The 27290-nt window shown below is 31.2% G+C and overlaps 4 protein-coding genes across 4 annotated transcripts; 3 read left to right on the plus strand and 1 right to left on the minus strand.

The window, feature by feature from the left end:
- Nucleotides 1–115: 115 nt before the first annotated feature.
- LOC11405420 (uncharacterized) lies at nucleotides 116–3877 on the plus strand. The gene is made up of 4 exons (XM_003592048.4): nucleotides 116–476; nucleotides 1848–2242; nucleotides 2712–2905; nucleotides 3020–3877. Exons 1-4 carry the CDS (start codon nucleotides 190–192, stop codon nucleotides 3416–3418), a joined length of 1275 nt encoding a protein of 424 aa, XP_003592096.1. The 5' UTR covers nucleotides 116–189; the 3' UTR covers nucleotides 3419–3877.
- Nucleotides 3878–7436: 3559 nt separating this feature from the next.
- Nucleotides 7437–10673, plus strand: LOC11408544 (thioredoxin Y1, chloroplastic). Its single transcript, XM_003592049.4, has 5 exons — nucleotides 7437–7656; nucleotides 8765–8853; nucleotides 9022–9199; nucleotides 10180–10250; nucleotides 10380–10673. The coding sequence occupies exons 1-4, from the start codon at nucleotides 7480–7482 to the stop codon at nucleotides 10243–10245; spliced, it is 510 nt and encodes a 169-aa protein (XP_003592097.1). The 5' UTR covers nucleotides 7437–7479; the 3' UTR covers nucleotides 10246–10250; nucleotides 10380–10673.
- Nucleotides 10674–13869: 3196 nt separating this feature from the next.
- LOC112418654 (uncharacterized) lies at nucleotides 13870–17673 on the minus strand. Its single transcript, XM_024775107.1, has 2 exons — nucleotides 17613–17673; nucleotides 13870–14642 (listed from the first exon to the last, which is right to left on the minus strand). Exons 1-2 carry the CDS (start codon nucleotides 17671–17673, stop codon nucleotides 13870–13872), a joined length of 834 nt encoding a protein of 277 aa, XP_024630875.1.
- A 2644-nt stretch (nucleotides 17674–20317) lies between these two features.
- On the plus strand, nucleotides 20318–22640 carry LOC11407015 (glycine-rich cell wall structural protein 1.8). The gene is made up of 2 exons (XM_003592050.3): nucleotides 20318–21110; nucleotides 22177–22640. The coding sequence occupies exons 1-2, from the start codon at nucleotides 20523–20525 to the stop codon at nucleotides 22360–22362; spliced, it is 774 nt and encodes a 257-aa protein (XP_003592098.1). The 5' UTR covers nucleotides 20318–20522; the 3' UTR covers nucleotides 22363–22640.
- The last annotated feature ends 4650 nt before the right edge of the window (nucleotides 22641–27290 follow it).

Raw genomic sequence — 27290 nt, forward strand, 5'->3', positions numbered from 1 at the left:
TATCGGACATATTATGAGTAAAATTATTACTAAAATGGAAAAGACTCCCGCATGAAGGAATGGTGACTATAAATATCAAAGTGGGTCCCACAAAAAAAAAAAAAAAACACCAGAATTCTCCTAAACTGCCGGCACCATCCCGTCTTTACTTCAATTCAACTCACTCACTCACTCTCTCAGATTTTCCAAATGCGGTTGCCGGATAACGCCGGGCTAGGCGTCGCCGCCATGTCCTACATCGCCGTTGACTACCTTCGCCACCTCTCACCTACATGGCACTCGCGGCTTCAACCAGCGCTGTGGACTCTCCTCGCCCTCGCTGCCGTTGTTCGTGTCCCCTCTTACCGCCACTGGTCCGCCGAGTTCCGGTCAGCTATTCCGTTCATCGCTTCTATGCTCTTCATGCTTGCTTGTCTCCTCTACGAAGCTCTTTCTGTTCGCTCCGTCACCGCTGTCCTTGGCCTCGACTGGCACCGGTAACTACTGTTCTTTCTATTTCTGAAATTTTTGTTGTAGATCTAATCTATTATTATATTCTATATGTTAGTAGTTGCATTGAATTCTTTTGAAATAAATTTCTGTAGTAGATCTAATCTATTATATACATGATATGATATGTAGCCTAGTTAAGATGAAGGACATATAAAGAAGTTGAGAATGCATTGAAGATGTACATTATTCGCTCTAGACTTCTTGAATCAATAGAGTTGTCTTTTGATGATCTACTTATAAATGATGTCTTTTATGGATTAATGGGAGAGAAGAGACTTAATCCGTCAATATTAGACAAAACTTGTTTTGAGTTCTTTTAATATGTTTTAGTGGATAACCTAAGATATGAATGAAAATATAGTATGCTTTTGTAATGGTTCCTTAAATCAATGGTAGAATCGATAGATGAGAACCCGATTAGAGTTGGTGTTCTTGGCACATCAAAGAGAAAGGGAAATATAAAAGGAGACTAAGTCTAAGACTTAAAGTCTTAAACCTTTACTTTACTAGAGAGTATCAAAAGGGGAGAGGAGAAACATCATCGATTTTCTTCATACCCTTCCTTCCTCCCTTTATAGAAGGTTAAGAGAATATTTTCTTGTTAGTTTTATTTCCATCAAGTGACACATGTCCCATGTGCTATTTTGGATCATAACAAGTTTATACGAAAACTCAACCCTTTGTGTTTTGATCACTAATACTCCCTCCGAAGTGTCTCTTTAGGGTTATGAGCGGTCCTTAAGGAAAAATAATTAGTTGAGTTGATTTCAATGGTAAAATTTGTAGTATCATTTACTAAAACATCTTTATTAATTGTAATTAGTGGAGCAATTAAGTGGGAAAAAAATAATAAATGTTGTATTTATATTCTAAAGTGACAATAATTTTGAGACAGAGAAAAAGTGCTAAAGTGACAATAAAAATGAGACGGAGGGAGTATTTTTTTTTTGCAAATTGTGATCTTAATATTAATGAAAATGATCAATGCATGAACTTTTTATTAACGAATCCTAACCGAATTGTATTCTGAATTTCAAAAATTTTGTGCATCAGTATTGTATCGCATCTGCACCCATACTACATGTTTGGGCTTCATAGGAAGTAATTGAGAGTAACCATACATATAGGCGTCATATCGGAGTCAAACATTAAATACACTTTCAATCTGAATTAAATATTTGAAAAACATTAAATACACAATTTGTGCTACATAGCCAGTATTTGAAATATTTTCCTGGAACTAGGGTTGTTTTGTATTGATTTAATAGACTGACATAAACCTAACTTCAATTTGCTGACTTGCATTATCTATTTGAAAAGAAAAAAAAAATTATATACTTAGTTTGTTCTTATAGGAATACAGCCCCTCTTCCAGACACTGGTCAGTGGTTTCTCCTGGCATTAAATGAGAAACTTCCTGCTCCAATTGTTGAGATATTAAGAGCTCGTATTATTGGATTGCATCATTTCTTGATGTTGTTTATGATGCTGGCATTTTCTGTGCTTTTTGGCTCTGTAAAAGCTCCTGGCCTTGGACTAGGTGCTAGATACATGTTTACGATGGCCATTGGCCGACTTCTTCGTGCCATAACTTTTGCATCAACAATTCTTCCATCGGCTCGCCCTTGGTGCGCTAGTTCTCGGTTCAGAGTTCCCGGATATCCTCATCGATGGGCTCAGAAATATTACGCGCCCTATGCTTCGGATCATAATGCTATCAGCCATTTGCTAAGGGTTGACCAAGCTTATGGTATGTGGACTTTATTTCACTATATGCTAGTCATTGCTCTTATTAAGTTTTGTTTTCAAACATTTTTACTGATTTGCTCCAGAGTTTTATATCGTTGTCCATAACATTATTATCAACACATTTGCTTGACTTGCAATGTTCACTAAGAATTTTTATTTCTGTACATTTCTTCTCCTGTAAAGAGTAACATTCATTTGAAGCTGAAAAAAATTAGATTTTGGACTCTGGAACTATTTTCAAGCCAGAAAAGATTTTTTGATGAGATTTTATTTTACAATACAAATTTAGTTTTGGTTATTTAAGTATCATTCGCAAATACCATGTTGAAAGTTTTTAAAATCTGGATGATAATTGATAACTATGTATATAATCTATAGTTTCCTTTACATCTATATGAACCCTGTCCACTTTTGCAGATAATTTGCTTCTGTTAGGAAGTCCTTAAAATTAACATGCTCTTCTTTCTTAGCTGACATCGGAGAATCAATTGGTGACTACCAGCCAGAATGGGGTTCAATGAGCTTTCTGAGTGATTTTCTACGACCAACTGCTTCAGAAGGACCTTCATGGTTTGGTCTGTTAAAAAAAGCTGGAGGTGGCTGCAATGACCTGCTATACAGTGGGCACATGCTTGTTGCTGTACTCACAGCTATGGCTTGGACAGTAAGATTTGAAGTCCTCTGCAAGACTGCATTATCTTATCTTCTTGAGGTTATTTGCATTTGATATAAAGTTGCTGCATGATTTGTGACTTCTATTTGTTAAAAATGGTTGCAGGAAGCGTATGGAGGTTTCAGTTCAGCTCTTGTATGGCTTCTTGTATTGCATAGTGCCCAAAGAGAAGTACGAGAACGCCATCACTACTCTGTAGACTGCATTGTAGCCATCTATGTGGGGATCCTTCTGTGGAAGATGACAGGTTTTATCTGGTCACGAGAAGTTAGATCTGGAAATAGGAGTCTGATTAAGTTTGAGAAGATTAAAAGTAGACTCATCCAAGCTTCAAAGGACTCAGATATTGATAAAGTGAGAGAACTACTCAAAGAGATTGACATAAGCAGTGAAGAGAGCAGGAGTCAGACTACACTTAAGTATGCACGGTTATTTCGTTGTGCCACGATCGTCTTTGCACTCACAATCGTTGTTCTGGCTTTCACACTAACAACTGATGGATGATCTTCTCATGGACCTGAAATATTATTGTGCCACGTGTTTTTTTTAGTGAATTTGTTACACACAATTTTGAACTTTTTGCATAGTTGTGAATTCTAGTATTTTCGGCAGTAGTTTTTGAGCCCATTTAGCTGCAAGGATAAACAAAAAGCCCCCAAGGTGAGGATTTCTAGTGTTTAGTACTGTCACTGTTGTTTCATCTTGTATCACTACCCATGTAAGTTATTATATATCAATGGAAAACTTATCATTGGTTTGGTACATCGAAGAAACATAAAAGAGAGAGAGAAATATTTGAGCAAGTATAAGCTCTAATGATCGTATTATAGTTGTTCCTCTTGTGGTTTATTTGTTGGTTGTAAGCTTGGACTCATGGCGTTTGATGTAAAACTTCGGAAGAGCTGGATAATTTAGAAAAAAAGTAGTCTTTAGAGTCAAAGGTGGATATGTAACTTACCTTGATATACTATCACTCTATCAGATTGTTTTTTTTATTTTTTTTTATTTTTTTTATACATCACTCTATCAGATTTAATTTGTACGCTTGTGGAAAATCATTTCTATTTAATTTGTACGTGCTTGTGGAAAATCGTTTCTGTACATGCATAATATCAAATTCGCTATATATGTAATTTTGGAGATCATGTAAGAGCTGATACAACAAATTGAGATGAAGGTTAGAATTTATTCTGTATGCATGAATAGTATACATACACTTCATCCAAGCATATCACACCAATTTATTAAATTAGTTGCTAAAATGTCTCTACAAATATGAGTTTAATGTATGGAAATGGATATAGGTTGATTCAGCGGCGAAGCTAGCAATAATTCTATGAGGTGGTCATATATAAATTTGAAGTTCGACCGGAAGTTAAATAAAGATAGTAAAAATTATTTCACTTAAAATTAAATTTGGGGTAGCCAAATAAATATTATTAGGGGTAGCTAAATATAAAAATATACCTACTCGTTCAAAAAATTTTTTTTTTTTGGGGTAGCAAGGGCTACCCCTGCCTACTACTACCATCCGCCCCTGGGTTGAATAAAGATGATATCCATGCTCTATTTATATCCGTGTATATATTTATTAATCGGATAATTCACGTATTTTGAAGTATCTACGTATATATACAATATATATATATATATATATATATATATATATATATATATATATATATATATACATACATCATTTTAAAAAATATTCCTTAAAAAAAAAATCATTTTAAAAAAATCATTTTTTTGTTAATTTTTTTATAATTACCTAAAATTTAACAACAAAAGTAATCATATTCAATTTTTTTTTTGAAACGGCGCTAATTTTTCTTCTTTTCACCAAAATATAATAATATCCATATATTACTAAATTTTTTCAAAAATATAATATCCGAAAAAGTAAAATAGAAATAAATAGTGTATAAAGATGTGAGGTTATTTCTATCATTTGAGTTAAAAGCTGTGAAACTTTTTTTTTTTTTTAATAAAAATATAGTTTAAGTGAAAATTGGACCAAAGAGCTAATTGCAAATTTTTTAAACAACACAAACTTTGATTCACTCATCCAGCAAGGTCCATGCCTCAATTGGACATCTATATATTTAGATCTGTCTTAAAAGAAATGATATTTGTATAAATAATTTTTAAACAACCTTTTACTCTTACACTATATTTTGTTTATTTCATATCTATTATTTTTTACCAATAAAAAATAAATAAAGTTGTGACAAAAAACAAAATTGTACAAATATCAATCTTCAAAACTAAAATAAAGATCCATAAAAAAATAAAAAAAAAATAAAAAAGACGTGCTGAAAATGCGCATAGATTGATTTATTTTAAATATTAGAAAGGAGAGAGAAGGGAAAGGAGTGAAAGTGAGAGAGAGCAAAGGTATCAGCATCAGAAAAGTCCTTGGAATAGTTATTTATTGAGTAAATAGTCAATTTTTCCTTTGAAATTATAAATTTCGTCAATTACTTTCCGAAATTAACAAAACTTCAATTACTCCCCTAAAATTGTATAACGTTAATCAATTTATCTCTCCGTCAAATACCCCACTAAAATTTTGCACTTATGTGCAAAATGCTCTCTAAATTTAAAAATTTAGATTTTTTTTCTTACAAAAAATCATACATTTAGTTCTTCAAGTAGTATATTATACCTATTATCATAAAAATTCTATTCACAAGAAAATGAATGAATATATGCCAAAGAAATCATGGTTTTGTCATGTGGAGCCTTTTCATTCGAGTAAATAGTCAATTACCCCCCTGAAATTGTAAGTTTCGTCAATTACCCCCCCTGGAATTAACAAAACTTCAATTACCCCCCTGAAAATTACACAACGTTGATCAATTTACCCCCCATGTCAAATTTTTCTGTTATTTAACATGACGTTTTGCAAATACTCCCTGAAGTTTTGTACTTATGTGCAAAATACCCCATGAACTTGAAAATTTATATTTTTTTTTTCTTATCTTTAAAAGTGACTGCATTATCACTGAATTGTGGAGCATATTAGCTAAGTTTTGACGGTATACAACCATATATGTTCTTTTAAACGATCAAACATTAACCATGTATTAGAGTCTAATGATATGAAAGTCAACATAGTAAAGTACAACCGCACTTGTTAGATGGAAAACTAATACATGTCATACATAATGAAGCACATAAATAATACATGATTGGCATAACCAAGAATTACCAAGATGTCAAAGTATATGGCTTTGCTATTGCTAATTTTAACCACACCAAAAAATTTCACTTCCTTTATATTGTGAGCGGTGCACACCATCAACACACTTCTCTCACTTTCAAGAAAAAAATACATAAACTTGTTACTTCTCTCACTTTATAAAGGATCTTGAAAGAATCATGGTCTTCTTCCCCCGTTACGATTCAAAGGAATGGTAATAATATTATATTATGTATATTTCATTATATTTTTTTAAGAGAATAAAAAAACATGATAGCCACCATCCTTTTGATCTCTAATGGGGTTAAGGACAACTTGAAAAAGAAAAAATAACATCTGATGTTGGAACAAAGAAATACTTTTATGTTTGTTTTGTAAATATTCTTGAATTTTGAATATTATTGTAGGATTTACCAAATACTGCCAATTTGTTCTACAATACTATCAATATATGGTTGTATATCGTCAAAACTTAGCTAATATGCTCCACAATTCAGTGATAATGCAATCACTTTTAAGGAGAAGAAAACAAAATATAAATTTTCAAGTTTAGGGGGCATTTTTCACATAAGTGCAAAACTTTATGGGGTATTTGCAAAACGTTATGTTGACTAACAGAAATATTTGACGTAGGGGGTAAATTGATTAACGTTGTGCAATTTCAGGGGGGTAATTAAAGTTTTGTTAATTTCAGGGGGTAATTGACGAAACTTACAATTTCAGGGGGTAATTGACTATTTACTCCTTTTCATTCATATTTCATATTTATCAACAAACCTTGTTTCTTCTTCCTTCTGCAGGTATTAACATATGGACACACAATTATCAAAGACTTATGTACTTTATGACTGCATACTTTAACATAATTACCAACTTGTGTAAAAAAAAGTCTTATATATATGTATATATTTAAAACACATGAGAGTAACATACCTTCTATAACGATTTATATGACCAATAGTTGCATAAACATACATTCCATACATATTTATATGATCAATAATTGTTAATTTGTTTGCCTTTAATATCTTTTGAGTCAAGGATAAAAAAATATATATAAATTTTCAAGTTTATGGAGCATTTTGGACATAAGTGCAAAATTTCAGGGGGTATTTGATCATAACCGTAAACAATTAACAGAAAAATTTGACGAAGGGGGTAAATTGATCAACGTTATGCAATTTCAAGGGAGTAATTGAAGTTTTGTTAATTTCAGGAGGTAATTGATGAAATCTACAATTTCAGGGAGGAAATTGACTGTTTATTTGTTGTTTATTTATTAATTTCTCCGTCAATTCCCAAACAAATAAATATTACCACTTTTTTCCTGATTATCCAATCCGTTCGCATTTTGACTACCATGGCCGCTTCCATCTCAGCAGCGTCTTCCTCTGTAATCCTTCATTCTTTGAACTCTTCTTCCACACGTGTGGGACCTTCATCATCATCATCTTCACAGCTTCAATTTCCTGTTCGCCTTCTTCCAATTGGTACTCGCCGTCTTTCCTCTTCCTCCCGCTCTCGTTTCCTTCCTCTGGTAACTATTTATCTGCTTTCCTTTCTGTTAATAACCAACTATTCTTATTTTATACTTGTTGATTTCATTACATAAATTATTGAACATGAATACCATTTCTTTGCATCTGAAATTATTTAATTTGCTGATACTACACTTTCCCTCGTATTTGTGGCATTATGCTGAATATCACAATAACATGCTCATTATCAAGTCAAGTTTTCTGAATCATATTACTCTTCCAACACTATAGATATGATATGACCTCTGCAAGAGTTTATTTCATGGACTATGCTTTTGTTTCGGTGTTTACCATCCACCCTAAATCTTTTTCTTTAGGGTCTGGTTGGTTCAACAGAGGGGCTGGGATGGATTTTTAAATCTTTTGTGTTTGGTTTGACGAGTGGAGTGTAGAGATTTTAATGTACTTTTTACGCCATTAACTAACAATTGCGATCCTTGATACTGTGGAGAATCATGGTCAAATGCGACTGCAATTGCAATCATGTTATGGTTTTGAGTTTTGACAACATCAACAAAACATTATGTCGCGTCAAAATTGTGGTCGCAGACCTTTATTGAATCCCTGCTTCTATGTCATAAATTCTCATGTGATCGAATAGACATTCAATTTAGCTGTTTATCCAATTTTTTCATATATTTGGATTGTGGCCCCCTTGATTGCCAGAATTTACGCTAATTTTTTTGGAATACAAAAGGGCCAAAAGGACAAACTACAAATTTACTAAATGCGGAGTCAGAACTCCAGCAGCGTCAACATCGAAATATCGCCTGATTTGATCAGGGCAATCATCATAAATGGTCAACTTGTTTTCTGCACCAATCCCCATCATGGCAAAGACCATCCGCACAAAATCTGCTTCATGATAAACATGACTCATTTTAATTTCCCAGTCTAGCTGCCGAATCGTGTCAACAGGCCAACATCCCATAACAGTACCACCGCCTCTACTCCTGATACTCTAGATAATTGTTAAACTGATAAACTACGGCTTTAAGGATGCTGACACATGTCCATTCATGCTTGCACTCAAACCTGTTGAACTTTTCTGCTTCTGAAATAATTAATTGCGAACTGACCAGCATTTTTGGATACTGTGTTCTGCAGGTTCAAGCAAAGAAACAAACCTTTTCCTCTTTTGATGATTTGCTTGCAAACTCCGACAAACCTGTATTTGTTGACTTCTATGCAACCTGGTAACTTTCTCCCCGCGTGTTTTCCATTGTCTTCTCCTCTCATCATGTTGGGTTTGAAGCATTTTTGCTTTAACTGGTTATATTTCATGTTTAAACTATTTTAACTTGACTATTTATAAATTATATAATATAATTACATCTAATCAGTATCCCAATGCTGGTTTATAGGTGCGGTCCTTGTCAATTCATGGTTCCTGTACTTGAGGAAGTGAGCGCTCGGCTTCAAGATCAGATACAAATCGTTAAGATTGATACTGAGAAGTATCCTAGCATTGCCAACAAATACAACATTGAGGCATTGCCAACTTTCATCATCTTTAAGGATGGAAAACCCTTTGATCGCTTTGTAAGTTTGATTATATTTTCTTTCTGCTTCTTCTACAACGACTTAAAATTATATGACATCGCATTCAATTTAAATCATTAAATCGAATTTGATGTTTTCTATATAAACTGTATTTGCATTAGCAGTGTTACAAACTTGCAATGCTCTCCGATATTCTTTTAACTTACTGAACTTTTTAGTCTTCACTTTTCTTGAAATGTCAAGTATCATTTATAGATAGTTAGTTTCAATGGAAAGCTCGATAATACATGAAAAATTGCGATGTCAAGGTCACAAACCATAATGATACTGCATTTGATTGCTAACCCGTCATAGAAAATATGTAGAAATTTTTTCGGCCTCTTGTTGGGAACTGTTTCAACTTAGTTCTTGTTGACAACATTTTGTAGAAGACTTGTATGTAGAGGAATCATCTAGTTCCTAATTTTGGTTAAGACATGATATTGGAACGTTCACCTTTACAGACACTACTAAGGCTTGTTGACTTCAACATAATGAAAATGAGGTTGCTTTGATTAGAATGTAAAGAACCTAAAAGATGTTTTTAAGTAGAGATACTTTTGTCTGTGGTCTATAACATATGGTTGTATCATTTAGTTATAAATGCTTTCTTTCATCGTCATATTTGAAAAAAGTGAAGGAATATAGCTTGACATAGTCTGGTGTTTGGCTGTTTACTACCTTTCTTATTCTTGTAAATTGTCATTCATCTTAAATCTCGTCAGTCATTTGGCATATAAATATATTTTCAAAATTAATACGCATATAATTAATTGGTAGGCAGATTCTTGTGTGCTTGATATGTTATTTATTTATGTATAAAAAATCTGTGTGTGTACTGTTTAGTGTTTACCAAACATTGTGAGCGTACATTGATGTTTTGTGTATTTGACAAGACAAACGAAAACTAGGATGTTGGCTACTATTTTAGCAACCATCTTCCCCAAGTAAGATAAAATTTTGTTCTTCATGATTTTCAGGAGGGAGCGTTAACAGCAGATAAGCTAATTGAACGCATAGAAACCACTCTCAACGTAAAGCAATAACTCTGGTAAGTTATTGTAATGCCATCGATTAAGTACCATTTTATTTAAATGATACTTGCTTCAGGACATCTTTACGAGACTTGTCCATCTCTCCAAAAATCCCTGCCCTCTAAATACATTGCTACTTTTTTCAGTTAAATGAAGACACAAAAGTTTGTCTATCGGATGTTGGGATCACATACATGGTTGGATAGGAGGATCAAATTGTTGCTTCAACTTCATTCAGACTTTTTTCTGTAGTTATCCCATTATTTTTGGCAAGATCCAGCCAATAAAAAATTTGATTGTTTAAAAAGCAGTAGCAATTTTAAAAAATTGACAAGTAAACTCTGTCATGTTTGCGAGATCTTCAGTATTGAGTTCACCAATATCAAAATTCTTGTACATGATATATAACTTAGTTTTGATTTGGGGGTTTTAAAAACAAATTGCAACTGTACGAAAGTTGGATTTGGTTTCTTGTTTGCAAACCATAAATTGAACCCGATCACAGGTGCATATGTCTGGCAACAATGTGCAAGTCACATTAGGACCCATATACAGATGCTGACTATAATCATAGTCATCACATAAGTAGCACTTGTTACAGATTCCAAACAAACAAACAAAAAAAGTAGCACCTGTTACTAGTCAATAATAATTGACTGCTTTCGTGGTTAGAGGCACGTGGAAGTGCTAGTCCAATGTCGAATACATGTGCCTTCCAATGTCAAACAATCAAGTGTAAAATTAGAAACGCACTTACAACCACTGTATCACATATCATGATATTTACATTTTGAGTTCCGGGAAGCGACTAGTTAAAACAATGTCAACATCCTCACGAGCATACTTCAATTGATAAAGACAATGTATTATAATATGCAAAGATTAGACTTCAAACCACAAACATGTGTAAAATAACTTTCGGCATACGGTTAAGCATCACAAAGACCATGGTGGTGATAATATTATACACTTGAGCAAATTATAATAACTTTTATGAAGGATTTCAATTGTTATTCATTTTAGGTTTAATAGCAGTTTTAGCTCCCTAACTTTCTCAAATTTTGACCCCCAAGAAAAAAACTACAAAACTGTCCCCTAAGTTTTGCACTTGTGACAGTTTTGCCCCCAAGGTCAATTTTGACTCGATCTACGCTTACGTCGCACCCTAAGTGAGGTGCCACGTGTTATTATTTTTTTTTCTTTGAGGGGCTAAAACTGCTACAGTTGCAAAACTTAAGGGCGGTTTTGCAAAACTTGTACAATTCAAGTTGTATTTGCCTTCCAACAAAAATGGAGAAATGAAAATAAGTAAAATTGAAAAGTATAACAACTTAGCAATAAGTTCAACATTTTGTAAAGTTTTTGCTATTAAAAGCATTTAATATTCTCTGTAAAAAGCAACCAACCTATTAGTGCCTTTATGTCACACTTTACTCAGACTGTTACATTTTTTACGAGTGAGAATTTTACAGCTACATTTTTTTTTTTTGTTGACGAAAACTACTAATTTGTTTAATACACTATAATTTGTATTTAAGCAAACACTTCTACTTATTAGTAGTTTTTTTCTTTATAAGCAAACACTCCTATAAGTGTATTCCTCTTAAAAAAAAGTGTATTTAAAGAAAGACTCACCTAGCTATTCCCCATATTGGACTTACTCCACTTAACAAAGCTATTACAATTAGAATTAAACTAAACACAAACAAAACTAAAAAGACTCTAAGGTCTTAACTTTAATTTTTCCTTGTTTTTATGGTAAATAGCTCAATTTAGGTCCTTTTCAGCAACTTTTTTTAGCTCAATATTAGTGAAACTCATACATATCATGTGTTGAGATATATATGGGAAACAACACATTTAAACTCACGTCTCAATGTATTAAATATTCTTGCAACTTTTACAATTTGAGTTGTCCTTATGAAATTCACCATTCATTTTTAACTGGTCTATTAACAAATTACAGTATAATTAAAGTTTTCTCAAATAAACATAAGGACCTAAAATCTAATCAAGCCTTTAAAGAAATTTGAAATAAATTATAAGTTTATAACTGGTATCTTAATTTTGTTTTGAAGAACATACTAAATTTATTTGAATAAGGTTAAGTGATAATAAATATAATTTCTTAATGTGTACAAAAACTGTGGGGTATTAGAGGAGCCATAAGACAACTGAGGGGCCTAAGGTCGTTATGAGCTCCATGACTATGCATAATAATGACATATACCGCAAACAGTGTATCAATCATCATTAATCACACATAGAGCATTGGCCTGAAGGTAATCTTATAGGAGATCTCATCTAGTAGGATCATATCCACCAAGATGGGATTGAATCATGGATCCCATTTCAATGATTTTAGGACAGAAGATCACTGTGACTTTGTGTATATCTCTCTTATAGTAGAGTACTCTCTCATTTTAGTTATTATTTAATTTTCATCTCCATCTTTCTTTTTCATAAAACATAAAAAATTACATTAAAATTATAGTGATTTTTCCATCCTAAAATCATCCAAGTGGAATCCATCAACCATGAGGTGTATATGGTTGCTTTTGCGTCCACATTAATTTTCTCTCTTTTAACGTTATGTGAAAACATACTCTTTATAACTTTAGTTTTATTTTTTTTTGTCCCATGAGGAAAGTAGATTTGATAATTTAGATTTTAGATCAGAAGGTACATAAAGCATACAAATATCATATAAATTTTGATTAACTCAAACAATTCAACCTTAACCGGAATTTACTAACACATGAGTAAGATTATTTGCTTATTTTTTACTTTTTTTTTTTTGTTAAATTTTTTTTAAGGCGAGGGGATGGTACCCCAGTTCAAGGCAGGGAAGACCTTCGAATTTAAAGAACACTTACAAAAGTAATTACATTTACCTCCCTCCAAAGGCATTAGCGGAGCTCGAACCCAAATTCTCTTAAATTCAAGACCTGCTTATTTTTTACTTTGGTTGAATGCAATAGTTATATATATTTTTTATTTGTGTGACGAAATTGAATGCAATAGTTGTTTCACTCATAAGAGAGGGAAAAAAAAGTGAGAGTTAACTCTCAAATCCTTAATAATTTGTAGAAGTGCCAACACATTACTCAGGTCACATTAGTGTTGAATGTAAAACAAACACTTCAATGTCTATAGGTATAGGCAAAGAATTGTATCCAATAGAATTCAATGTAGTTTCAATATTAACGCAATACGCAAGTAACGCGTTGCAGGAGCATTGTCTTACGCTGAACTTACACCATCAATCCACATTAACGGAACAAACTAACAGTTTACTGATAGTGCTACCAGTTTACTGTGATTGGTCAATTCATATACGTGGCGTCACGACGTGGTTCCATTACAGCCATATCTACATCTTGCCAACCCAAACACCCTATCTATCTATTAATTCAACTCTCACAATCAACATAAATATCCATAACTCACAGTTTCAAATACTCTAAAATAAACACACAAATTATTATTTTTTTAAGAAATTAAAATGAGATTATATTAAACACAAGATAGATTCATCTTGCACAAGGTGTATAAAGAGAACTTCTCGATAAAGTTACAAAGTTAAGTGTCTAATGTCAATGGAAAGCACAACAAAAGAAACATATGTGAGGAAAGCTAATCTCTAGCACCCATACATAGAAGAGGGTCCCGCCACCGGTCAGTGTAACTGAAAGCGGAAGTAAGCTTGTTAGCTTTCAACCATAAAAAAGATGTTAACTTAACACTATCCAACAAAAGACCAACTTCCTTGGTTTTGTGATTAAAAATCCTGCTATTTGTTTCCTTCCAAATGAGCCAAACACAAGCATGCCAAATAACCTGAAGAAATGTGTGAGTAGAACGCGGTGCTCCCGCTAAATTACCAAACCGATGGAGGTTGTCACGAACCATATCTAGAGGTATGAACAAAATGTCGAGCCACTGGTAGACATGAAGCCACAAGCGGCCAAAAGTATCACAACGAAAGAAGAGATGATGTGATGTCTCAGGACAGCCACACCCTCCCACGCAAAAAATGTCATCATGGTGAAGAGCTCTCCTGCGAAGGAGGTTATCTTTAGTCGGGAGCCTGTTGCAGAGAAGACGCCAAACGAACACAGAAACCTTTAACGAAACTTGTTTTAGCCAAGCTGCATCATAAAGACCGGTCTCCACATGTGTAGTAGGAAGCGTAAGGTACTTATATGTCCCTTTGACAGAGTACCCGCCAATAGGATCAAACACCCACCACCATCTGTCAAGAGTAGATACCTGCAAAACAATATCACACAACAAGGACAAACACTCCGACACTGACTCCTCTTCCCAGGCTAAAAGACGCCTTCTCCACACCCTGGCACCACTGCCAACATCCCACCCTCTCTCAACTATCTCCTTCACTGTTGCACCTTTGTTTTCAGACAACTCAAAAAAGCGGGGAAATTGCACTCGCAAATCATATATTTATACTCCCTGTTTTATTTATATGAGAACAAAATAAGTCAACAAATGTTGATGTATATAGTTTAAAACTCGACTCAGATACATTAATTTTTGTCGATCAAACTTTCTTTTATAAATAGAACCGGATGAAATACTATATAAAGAAAATATATGGTTTTGAGCTGATTTTTTCACTTCTCATTATAACTTTAAACAAATTTGATGATAATAATATTTTTTTTAGTTTCATTCAAAAAGATAAAAATTTATATTATATTTTTTTTATATTGTTTGTATCATTGAAAAAATAAGTATAATTTGTTATGTTATAAAAATACAAAATATCTATAATCTAATTTTAATCAAAATCAAAGTAATTTTAATCATCTCCCGTTAACTTAGCTCAGTTGGTGGGGATATTACATGTTATATGCAAGGGCAGGGGTTCGAACTCCGGACACCCCACTTCTCTACATTATAATGTGTAAGTTCTAGCCACTACGCTACTTAACAAAAAAAAAAATTAATCAAAATTTCATAAAAATTAGTATTGTTTATTATTTATACGCATCAACTCAATAAAAAAAGTGGACAATCGGGTAAGGAGTACTTGTCTAAACGCTAGTCTGAATAATTATTTTGAAGAAAAAAAATTATTTCGTATTTTCATTATGTTCTTACTCTTTTTCACTTTCTCGTTTTTCCGATGTGTTTATCACAAAAAAAAAAAAAGAGAATACAATATTCTCTTAATTTTTTTTTACAAATATCATTTCAAAATTGAACAATTCACTTCAAAATATAAATAAATATTATCATTTACCGACAAACTAAAGAAGAAGAAGCATATACTTTGTTTTCAATCCTTTTAACTTTTACTTTACATTTTATTGACTTTAAAAAAATTAAATTTCAACCCACACATAAGCTTCTTTCTGTTAAGTATATCCCTCCATTTTCAACTCTAACCTTCATAGTCAGTTAGTTACTTTCTCTATATTTTTTTTTTGGTCAGTACTTCCTCTATATTTTATTATAAGACGTTTTGATATTTTTACATATATTAAAAAATATAATTAATATTATATTAGAAAGATAAATTATATGTGATTTTAGATAATTATCCCTTGTAACAAAAAAAAAAAGATAATTAACCCTAATTAATGATATAGAAAAAAAAATTAAAAAAATAGAAAGATGTAAGAGTAATAATTAAATGGTAAAATATATATATGATAGGAAACATTTTTTCCAAAGTGAGTTTAAAATACGGAGAAGTACGAATTTTATTATTAAAATCAACTTAACTAATCATCTACTTGTGAATTACGCACAACTCTAAAACAACTATTAAAATAAAATTAAGAAAATAATTATTTTTCAAAAAATTATATTTATACAATTACATTGTAACAAATCTTGCATACTTACATTACGTTCTTATTGTCTCTCTTTTGTTTTGAATCAATAAAAATAGAGAAAAAATAAATTATCATCAAATTATCCAAATAATTTCTCAAATATCACTTCTGTTGTTGTTCACTTGAATGGAATATTCTTCGGTGCCGACACTTACAAACGGATCAATTAGCAACTGCCATTTAAATGGGACCCAACTACCAATCACCGTCCATATTATCCGCTTCCTTTTTTATTTCAAATTTGTTTTCATAACTCTTTCAAAAAGAAATCTCCATTGACATTACTATTACTACTGGTACATGTGATTATGCACGAGAATTTCATTCAGATGTTACATCCTTAATTTTGATTCCTCAACTCTAGAATATCAGACATGCTTGAGCTAACATACACACACAATAAATTAAGAATCAAAATAAAATATTAATTTTATAGAATTTTGTCAATTTTTTTTTTTTTATAGAATCAAAATGTTAAAAAAATAAATTACGTTAAAGGTAATTTCAATAACAAAAGACATACAATAAATCAAAGGTTGAAGCTTTAGAAGTCTCTTTTCAATTCACATGCAATCTAACTTATAAAGACTAAAGAACGTATATAATTGAAGAGTTTTGTTAATCAGTGTCCCGGACACTTTTTAAGTATTTTAAATTAGGAAATTATTCTTTAAAAAAGTCAAATATTTCAATTTTCAATACATTAAATACACATATTTTTATAAAAAGTTACTATTTAAGACCATTAACAAGTGTCCGGGACACTTGTTAACATTTTCTATAACTAAATAATGTGTAATTTAGCTAGTCTCACGTCTAATATGTGAGCATTTTAATGCATGAAAGCAACCCTTAATAACATAACTAACATAGATAGAAGATTGTTAATGCTCGTTTTACATTGGAACGTTTGAACAATATGTCTGTTATAAGATCCAAAAAAGAAATATCTTGTAAATTTGAAGCAATTCCCCATAGCCAAAACTTATGGAACCTATGCATATGGTAATAATGAAATTAGAGTACCTTTATTTGAAGGATGATAATGAAGATATACAATAGAAAGTAATAACATATACTATATTGCAATAGATTTTGTAGTTTTTTTTTTTTTTTTTTGTAGAAACATTAATATAAGTAAAATAATGCAGTGGATACTCGACATGTAACCAACCAACGGAAGAATTTGTGGGTCTATTCTAATAGACTTTATATGCATCTATCATTCACCTCTAAAGCTTCGGTCTTTAGGGACAAAAAACTTACCATTTTTTCTTTTGAAAGGCTGTCCATTCTTATTAGTCGTCAATAGTAGTTAATGCAAAACTAAAATGATATAGGAAAAATAATCATTTAACCGAGTAAGGTCTATATGTATATAATTTTTTTTTTTACAATCAAGATATTTGACCCTTAACAAAGTATTTTCAAAGATCTACTTCTTTTGAACTTGTTATGAGGTTAATTTTCGAATTGACAATCATGCATGTGATTTTGTTTTCTACGATTAACTACCTTTTGAATAGATAACTCCTTCAATCAAACCCAAGTTCTTTTTTCTAAAAGAAAGAGTCATGTTGTCAACTCTCCAACACTATGTTGGTCATATGTACCTTTTTTTGTTGCTGAAAACTAAAATCATTCTTCGTATAAATTATACATGCATGTACATATTTATTTTTATTTTGAATAAAAAGAAGTTATTTATTCAAATCAGTAGATTGTATGAAATCTCACACAAATTAATTATTCGTTATAATTGAAATGATGATTTTGAAAACAAACTCTCAACAATTAGATTAATAGCATAAAACAGTAAAATACCTATAAAAATGAGAAAATTAAAATAACCAAAATACCCATACTTTCAAACGTGTAACTTTAAGTGAGAGTAGGGTGTACCCAAAAATAAATAAAGAAAAAAAGAATAGGGTGGGTCAAGAAGGCCATAAGTAGTGGAGGTGAAATAGATAATGTCATTAGTGTGTGGTACACACTTGTTTTGTTGACAAAAATGTGGCACACGCTTTTGCAAAAATATTAAATTATCAAATGAAAATTAAAGATAAAATAAGTATTTTGTTTTAATAAAAGGGTGACATCTAGGTCAAATTACAAATGAACATTATAACTAAAATATTAACAACAATTTAAAGATCAACGCAATTTATAAAAACTAAATAAATATTAACAACATCATGCGATAAAGATCAACGCAATTTAAAGAAGGATGAATGGAGTCCCTGTGAGCTCAAGATTGAGTTCGAATTTCAGACACCTCACTTTTATGCATTTAAAATATGTGAGTCCTAGGTTACTTGATAAAAGATTAGTGGAGTCCTTGTGAGCTTAAAATTGAGTTCGAATCTTAAACACCTCACTTTTCTGCATTTAAAATATGTGAGCTCTAAGTTACTTGACAAAAAAAAAAGACGAGTGGATGACCAAGAAATATAATATTTATACATAGATGAAAAACATAATCTGCAAGCCAATTTACCACACGGTTTTCCTGTCAACATAAGCTATAAACACCTCCCAATCTCGCACCTTAAGGCAACCGGTGAGGTTGATGATAAATGCACAAGGAAGGACATCCCTTTTCAACCAGAGATACAACCACCACTAAATCATACTCAAGAAAAATTAGTTTTCAATTTTAACATCTTTAATTCTTAACCACATAAGTATAAGAACTTTTGTAAAAAAAAAAAGTATAAGAACTTCATAATTTTGAGCTATAATTTCCAGTCTCTAATTTCACTTTTTTATATACTTTAATTTTTTTTTTCTTTCTGTTATTGCTATAAGAGAAGGTGGAATAAGGTTTTCTAATTTGAATATCTGAACATGCCAGTCTTGATAAGAGTTTATAATGTTATATTTCTACTCCTTTATTTTAGTGTTTGTTTGATTTATTTTTTTCGACAAGGTGTTTGTTTGAGTCTAAACCCGCAATTTTCTTTTTCTAAAATTTAGTACTATGGTTTTCAAAATTAAACAAGTACTATCCATGTGTTAATTTAAAATACATAATTTGAAAATAATTGAAAAAGGAAAAAATATTATTAATTAAAATGACACTATAATAATAATGGAGAATTTTCTAAAAAAAAACTAATAATAATAATAGAGAATTAAAAATTTAAGAAAAAAAATGACACCAATAAACATTTTAGAGTATTTTCAAGAGAGTTCGAATTACACCTCTTGAAATTACAATGGTTAAACTTCTACCACTAAGTTATGATCTCATGAAATGTTGAATAAGAAAGTGGTAATTTTGTTATAAAAAAAAAAAAAAAAAAAGCTAATGGAAGTGATAATGTCGAGCACATGGATCTAGTTGAAATTGGACGGTTAATTTTTTTTTTGACACAAGAAATTGTTAAAATTATTAATCATTACAAAAAAAAAAAATAGTTGCACCTTTTCGCCACAATTTAATTGTGTATTTTTTTTATACCGTTTCATAAAGATAAATATATTTTTAGTATAAAAAAAGAGACAGAGTATATACAAACTCTTTCAAAAAAGAGTATATACAAACTCGTACTTGTCCTTGTGCTTCTTAGACATTCTTGGTTAACCATGGTTGATGAAATCGGTAATAATTTAGCTAATATATTTCTGTCCAATTTATTTTAGCTCATATCCAACAAGAATGCAAGTTCAAATTATATTACCAATTAATGCAATGCAGTTTGAAATCTAGTTTGTGGATATACAATATGTAAAAGTATTTTTGCAAGTATTCATTGAGTCTATAACTTTCTCTACTTTACATTACATTCAAGGAAAAATAACATGTCCTTTAATTCACAAGAAAAATTGTACAAGCTTCAAGCACAAGCAACCTTAAAAAAATAACGAAAAAGACAATATCGAGAAACTCTATCTATTTTTCAAAATAGATAAAGTTTTTTGTTTTTGTTTCAACCTTTAATAGAGAGTTTTATTAGTATAGGTTTATATATAAAAAGTCTAATCATGTCACAAGATTTTGAAATGTGTATTTTTTTTTCTATGATTTTTGTTTTGACGAGTTGTTTTATATGATGAAATGTATATCTTTTACATGTTTAGATAAATAAGGAGGATTCTTACCGCCAAAAAAAGACATTATTATGAGGACCAAAGAGATTGAACTCAAATATTGTGACCCCAAAAACAAGTTTAGTAAATTTCATTTTGCATCTTTAAGTGAAAAAATATCTTAAAGCATAGGAGGGCCAATATTTTCCTATATTCCACAAGATCATTAATTATGGCCTACCAAGAAATAAAGAACTTCACCAGCAAGTATTACATGATCATCACTTTATAAATAGGGAACTAATCCTTTCCAAACAACATATCAATCCATTTCCATAATCACTTCTCATTCACCATTAATTTGATCCATTTATCTTTTGAAACCACACTATGTCTGAAGAAGAGAACCGTAGCCGTGGCCTCTTCCACCACAAGAAGCATGATGATGATGATAATAGGCCAATAGACACTGACAGTGGTTACAACAAAACATCATCATACTCTACAGGTGATGATGACTATAACAAAAAAACATCATATGGTAATGACAATTCTGGTGGTGACTATGAAACTGGTTACAATAAGAACACCGATAATTACTCTAATAATGAAACATCTGGCGGCTATGGTAGTGGTGGTGCTAAAACAACCACCGGTGGCGGCTACGGTGGTGGTTATGGTGACTCTGACACCAAAACAACCACCGGTGGCGGATATGGTGGTGGTTATGGTGACTCCGACACTAAAACAACCACTGGTGGCGGCTACGGTGGTGGTTATGGTGACTCTGACACTAAAACAACCACTGGAGGCGGCTACGGTGGTGGATATGGTGACTCTGACACCAAAACCACTACCGGTGGTGGTTATGGTGATGATCGTCGTGAAGACGTTGATTATGAGAAGGAGGAGAAACGCCACAGCAAACATGAGCATCTTGGTGAGTTAGGTGCTGCAGCTGCCGGTGGTTTTGCTTTGGTAATTTTTTTTAATCACTATTACTCCTAATTGCTATTTAATCTCTCCCATATTTTTGTTATTTGTTTCTTTTCTTTTGTTCTTTTTTATTTTGTTTTAATCAATAAATTTTCTCTGATTGTTAAAAAAATTCTATTTAATTTCGCCCTACAAAACATTTGAATAAATTAATAATATTTGAATATTTCTATTTTAAAAAAATGTGAAAGAGAAATTATTATTAACTAAAGAGATTTGTACGAAGTCATTTGTTGTTACAAGATCAAAATTCTAGTACCACTAAACCAACATCTAGTGAATTATATAACTACTCTACTTTTTGAGAGTTCTGTACTTAGGAAAACCATTTTACAATTTTATTTTTAATTTTCCTTACTTAATTTTTGACATTTTTTCTTTAATAGAGACACATGCATGATTGAATGACTAAAATCTTGTTGCAGAATATCCAATTTAACACAGTTGCATAACCTAATCTTGTTTAGCATAACTCATATTCATTGATAAGTGGACATACTCTTGAGCTGCTCCACGATGTTAGAGAGAATCATTAGTAAATTTGAATCTGGATAATACTATTTAAACATTGCATTGTGTTATGTGGCCCTACGATTTGCATAATCGGAAAATTACATCAAACAGTTTGTTGTTGGAGATTACACAAAATTAGCCAAACTTTGTAATTAATTGTTTTAGTTCTTGCATGTTTTATTTACATGTTTTTGTAGAGTCGGGTATGATGCTCTAAGCCTCTAACAAATATAGTAAACAAAAAAAAAAAAGCCTCTTAACAAATATGGACGGTGAGATCATATCATAAGACCGGACAATTTACATTTAATTATTGTGAATTAAATCCAAAATAAAAAATAAAAATGTAAAATTTCGATCTTGATTGGACCGTTGAGATTTGCTTGGATGTTGGTGGGACAAATAATGTTGTATGTTACACTATAAATAGACATAGAGTGTTCAGTATTCATCTTTTGAAACCAAAATTGAAAATTTGAAAGTAATTGATTTTGTGATTTTTTTTTTTTTTTTTTTTTAAATTTGTTTGATATAGTATGAGAAACACAAGTCGGAGAAAGACCCAGAGAACGCTCACAGGCACAAGATAGAAGAAGAAGTTGCAGCAGTAGCTGCAGTGGGATCTGGCGGGTTCGCCTTCCATGAGCATCATGAGAAAAAGGAAACAAAGGAGGAAGAAGAAGAAGCTCATGGAAAGAAGAAACACCATTTCTTTGGCTGAACATATGTGTATAATATAATTATATAATAAGCACACAAGCATATTATGGAGATATTCATTCTGCTTAGCTTTGTCTTATAATTAATTATGCTTTTGGCTTATTTATGTGTATTAGTATTAAGTTAATCTTCCAGTTTGCTTTGAGTGAGTGGTTTGGAGAATGTTTCCAGCTTGGTGTCATATGTATGAATCTATGTTGTGTCAACTGATATGTACACAATATACGGTTGTAAAAGAATGTGAGATGATTTCAATAAAATTACTTGTTCTGTAGTGAAGCATTTGTCTCAATAAAATTCTTTGGACACTTCTTATTTTTCTTTAACATTAACCCCCTTTCAGTTTATAATCTATAATAATCTATACATTCAGAATTGATAGTTAAAGTTACTGTTCTTTGCTTGAGTGGTAAAATTGTGGCAAATAAAATTTGATTGTATGGACAGAATTTATCATGGTGGTAGAGTGCGACTGCTATTGTAAATGGTATTTTTTATAAAAGAAAATAGGAAATAGGGATAACAACCATGCAAAACCTATGCCAAATAGTGTATATAAAGTAGGTAAGTTTTGGATTTCATTTGGGTGACCTAGTTTTTTTGGTGACATTGTTAATATTAGTGTATTTTAGATGGGAGAGAATGATATATGAATGATTAAAATAAATTATTTAAATGAGATAAAATGATTGATTAGGAGAGATAGAAACAATGTCACCAATGTCACCTAAATGTTATCCGTAAGTCTTTTATCATCATAAGATTTAGTCGCAACTTACATACACATACATTAAAGAGAAAAAATTAAATAATGAAGAATACTAAATGATATACAATTTTATGCATGCTCAAATAATTATTATTTAGAGTAGTGGCCAATCAAGTAATTCTCTCTAAAGTAACATTATTTATTTAATCTCTCCTAAAGAAATATTTGCTTGATTATAAACTCAAATAAAAAATGTTTAATACCAAATAGAAAAAAATTAGAAAATTCATAATTGAATGATGTGTGTTAAACATTGTATTGTTGACATTTTTTATACAATTGAGCCTAAAGATATTTAGACATCTATTTTTTTTAACGTACACATGCAACATTTGATCAATCACATTAAAAAATATAGAAAAAATATGGTTAATTCAGTTCAGTAGATAATTAATTTAATTCATGATCAAAATTCTAGCTAGTTCAACTATATATATAATCAAAATTTTCAATTCTCAACATGATAAAAACTAACCATATACTCAATTAAATTAATCATAATTTTGCATGTGATTATCCATGTTTCGATAAATGTTAGAAAAATCGGGTGAGTTCATCTTTTGATTCTTATAAATAAAGACTTATGAGAGAGTCTCACAAGTACCGGTCAAAGATGTAAAAATTCAAATGCGAGTAATTAAATTTCACATCAATAGAAAGGAGAAAAACTTGAGTATACAAGAAATGTGATATATGTGATGCTTAAAGGATTTTAGTAAATGATATGATGTAGGTTTTTAATGTTTTTTTTTTTTTTTTGTGGACATGTGTCGTGCAACTAATAAGCATCCCGTGGATAAGGGATGGATCGATATACCATTAATGAAAAAAGTTGAAAGCAACATGAAGCTTAGACATAGAAGAACCCCCACACTATAGAGGCCAGTTGAGAGTCTCACGTTACCAATTGATAGGGATTGATTAATTAGGCCAATCCTTAATTGGGTTGGGAACTTGCAGCTTTCACATTTGTATATCTATTCTAATGGTTATGCTTATGCATGTCTTTTGTAGCTTTGTTGTGAGTTAAAGGTACCTTGTGAGAGACTTCAGAAACAACTACTGTATATGTCATATTTCATTTAGTATCTACTAGTAACTGATTAAGTAGGGGAGGCAGATTTTGTTGTTGTTATTTATATTTTTGATTAAGAAATCTAACAAGAGATGTCATATAATTCTTTTAGAAATAATTGTAGTTTTTAATTTTTACACTATATCATTTAGAAAACAAAATTAACTAATCCAAATCTCAAAATTAATGATATATATTATCATCGTGTATGGGGGAGCTTCTACGACACATTCACAAAGAGTTTTGGTATAAGCTTTTAATTAATCATATTTATCCAAACAGTTATTAGTAAAAAAACCGTGAAATTATGCTATGTATCATTAGACAAATTAAAAGACTATTCTTAGAATAGACGGAAGTTTTTTTTTTTTTTTTTTTCCTTCTTTTTTTCCCATGTTAATGGTGTAATGTTGAAGCGATGCAGGTTATAAGAAAGAGCTCAAGACAACTTTGAAATATGATCTATTTTAATAGTTGTTGAAAATTGTTATCATCTTATTGTAATAACTCTTATATCAAAAAAATTAGGAGAGAAACTAATATGATTGTTGATAACTTACGAAAATGTGTTTTTGCAACAAACTTGTGGAGCTTATAGAGGAGTAGAAAAGCCACAGGGGGAAAATGAGATTGAAAGCGCATCGGATGGTTATTTATCGTGACAAGTCTGTTAGCCAAGGTGCGGGTCTGCCGAGTACATAACGGGTCCAAACCCAACACATAATGGTTGGCAGAACTCTCCTCGGGATTTCAGCTAAGCAACATTGACGCATCTTTCTCAAAACATCAAAGAAATGTTGGAATCTGTATTTGTTTTGTTTAAGACCATGTCCAATGGTTGTGTTGAATGAGAGATTCAACACTTGAGAAAGCTCCAATGACATGTTGAATGGTGTTGAGAGATGACATGGAGGAGGGAAGTGTTGAACCGGTTCAACATTGTTTAATTGCCTGCCACAGGGACACGCGGCTGCATGCAAATGGCCAAGCATGGCGCGTGCGCTACACGCGCCGACAGGCGCGAGTGATGGTCAGGAGAGGCGGAGAGAGAAGATTGTGTGTGGATAATGGATGACACGTGGCTGATTCTGATTGGCTGTCTGGATTTTTATCATCTAAATAATTTCAACTCAATTATTTCACTCGAAATTAAATTTTTTTTTATTTTTTATTTTTACCAAAATTCATAATATTTTTTTCTCTATAAATAGAGACTTGGTTCATTTGATTTGGACATAGAAAAAAAAACCAAGTTTTTCACTATCTTCTTCTTATTATTATCTTTCTATTAGCAAACTAAGTGAAGTTTTAAGCTTATTTTTAGTGAAATGGATCCCAATAACAACCATTTCAATCCTCAAAATTATTCTAGTTAATTGTATTATTTTACAAAAAAAAATTCTTCCAAAAATACTAAAAAATAAATAGTTAATTGTATGATTTTAATTTAATTATAATCGATAATTTTATGTAATTATAAAAACAAAAATTAAATAAGAATAAGAAATAAAAAGTGGTGGGGTAGAGTGTTGAATGAAAAACCATTGGAGAGGGTAAAAGTTGAATGAGTGTTGAATAAGAGAGAGAAAATGATGTGGAGTGTTGGGAATTGAAAAAGTGGTGTTGAAAGAAAAAACCATTGGGAATGGTCTAAGAGGTAAACACAACATGTCTATGGTAGCAAAGTAATGTGGTTTGTGGATGTTGAAGTTGGTGTAGCTAGTGCCCTCAGGGTACTTGTTAACATTTCCCATTAAAATATATGATCAAAATAAACTATGTGAATAGTGCACATAGTAAAATTGCAACATGTATTTTGAAACGGTTAAAGTATAAGATACTACAATTTCATAAAATTTGTTCTGTTGAGATATTAAAAGTGTTTGTTTGATTCTTGCGCTGTTTCCTCAAATTTCAACCTGAAAGAGAGAGACTATTGTAATATTACTAGATTTTTGACCCGTGCTCCGCTAGGGTTTATTATAAAGGGATTGATATACGAATAATAAAATGCAATATATAATTGGTAACAGTGAAAAAATAAGTTGTAAGGTCACGTCTTTCCATTTGCAAAGCTCTAAGTTAACATGACCCTTTTTTAATTAATATATAAAGGGTTAATTAAATTTTTAGTCCTTATAAATATTCATAGTTTTGTTTTTAGTCCCTTCAAAATAAAATCACAATTTTTAGTGCATGTGACATTTTCCTTAAGCATTTTAGGGACCAAAATTGCTGATGGAAATTTTTTATAGGGACCAAAAGTGTTGATGGAAAATTTTATAGGGACTAAAAATGATGATGGAAAATTTTATAGGGACTAAATAGTTTGATTTTATTTTGTAGGGACTAAAACCAAAATTGTAAATATTTATAGGGATTAAAAACTTAATTAACCCATATATAAATACAAATGTTAGCATGTAAAATATTGTTTGATTTGTCTCCATGAGTATTTTCAAAATATCAAATTTTTATTCTCCCTCTGTCCCGCAATAGATGTCCCATTTGAAAATGTGTAATTTTGACCTAACTTACTTTGACCATATTTTTCTACTAACATACAAAGATGAATAATATCATATAAGATGTCGTTAGATTTGTGTCGATGAGTATTTTCAAAATATCAATTTTTCATATATTTTTTTTAATATATTATCCAAGATATTTAAGCTCAAAATTATGCATTAACATGCGTAATAAGGTCAATTGTGTCATGTATTATGAGACGGAATGAATAATATTTTATTTTATATAATTAAATTTATTAATGGTCAAAATAGTCTATTGGCATGCGTGTCTCCGACATTTATTTTAAAACGGATGGAGTAATAATAAATTTCTACTTAGACAACATGTTGTATACACCTTTGATGTTACACGACAGTGTCCAAAAACTGATGTTACACGACAGTGTCCAAAAACAATAGATTCTTTCAAAAACAATGAATATAAATAGTATTAAATTAGTAACATAGAAGCAATTGGAAGGAATGAATATGTGCTTTACTTGCACAATTATGTTCTCAGGACTACAAAACTGTACTAGGATACGTACGTACTCCAAAAAATGCTTACCATAATG

This window comes from Medicago truncatula, chromosome 1 (assembly GCF_003473485.1).
Source record: "Medicago truncatula cultivar Jemalong A17 chromosome 1, MtrunA17r5.0-ANR, whole genome shotgun sequence".
Taxonomy (NCBI): Eukaryota; Viridiplantae; Streptophyta; class Magnoliopsida; order Fabales; family Fabaceae; genus Medicago; species Medicago truncatula.

What these genes read in the sequence shown, in the direction of transcription:
- LOC11405420 (XM_003592048.4), top strand. Translation starts at nt 190, where the DNA reads ATGCGGTTGCCGGATAACGCCGGGCTAGGCGTCGCCGCCATGTCCTAC. An exon ending in CTTGGCCTCGACTGGCACCG is followed by an intron (nt 477 to 1,847) that starts GTAACTACTGTT and finishes TTGTTCTTATAG; the next exon opens with GAATACAGCCCCTCTTCCAG. An exon ending in TCACAGCTATGGCTTGGACA is followed by an intron (nt 2,906 to 3,019) that starts GTAAGATTTGAA and finishes AAATGGTTGCAG; the next exon opens with GAAGCGTATGGAGGTTTCAG.
- LOC11408544 (XM_003592049.4), top strand. Translation starts at nt 7,480, where the DNA reads ATGGCCGCTTCCATCTCAGCAGCGTCTTCCTCTGTAATCCTTCATTCT. An exon ending in GCTCTCGTTTCCTTCCTCTG is followed by an intron (nt 7,657 to 8,764) that starts GTAACTATTTAT and finishes TGTGTTCTGCAG; the next exon opens with GTTCAAGCAAAGAAACAAAC. An exon ending in GAAAACCCTTTGATCGCTTT is followed by an intron (nt 9,200 to 10,179) that starts GTAAGTTTGATT and finishes CATGATTTTCAG; the next exon opens with GAGGGAGCGTTAACAGCAGA.
- LOC112418654 (XM_024775107.1), bottom strand. Translation starts at nt 17,673, where the DNA reads ATGACTCTTTCTTTTAGAAAAAAGAACTTGGGTTTGATTGAAGGAGTT. An exon ending in AGGAGTTATCTATTCAAAAG is followed by an intron (nt 14,643 to 17,612) that starts GTAGTTAATCGT and finishes CTGAAAACAAAG; the next exon opens with GTGCAACAGTGAAGGAGATA.
- LOC11407015 (XM_003592050.3), top strand. Translation starts at nt 20,523, where the DNA reads ATGTCTGAAGAAGAGAACCGTAGCCGTGGCCTCTTCCACCACAAGAAG. An exon ending in CTGCCGGTGGTTTTGCTTTG is followed by an intron (nt 21,111 to 22,176) that starts GTAATTTTTTTT and finishes TGTTTGATATAG; the next exon opens with TATGAGAAACACAAGTCGGA.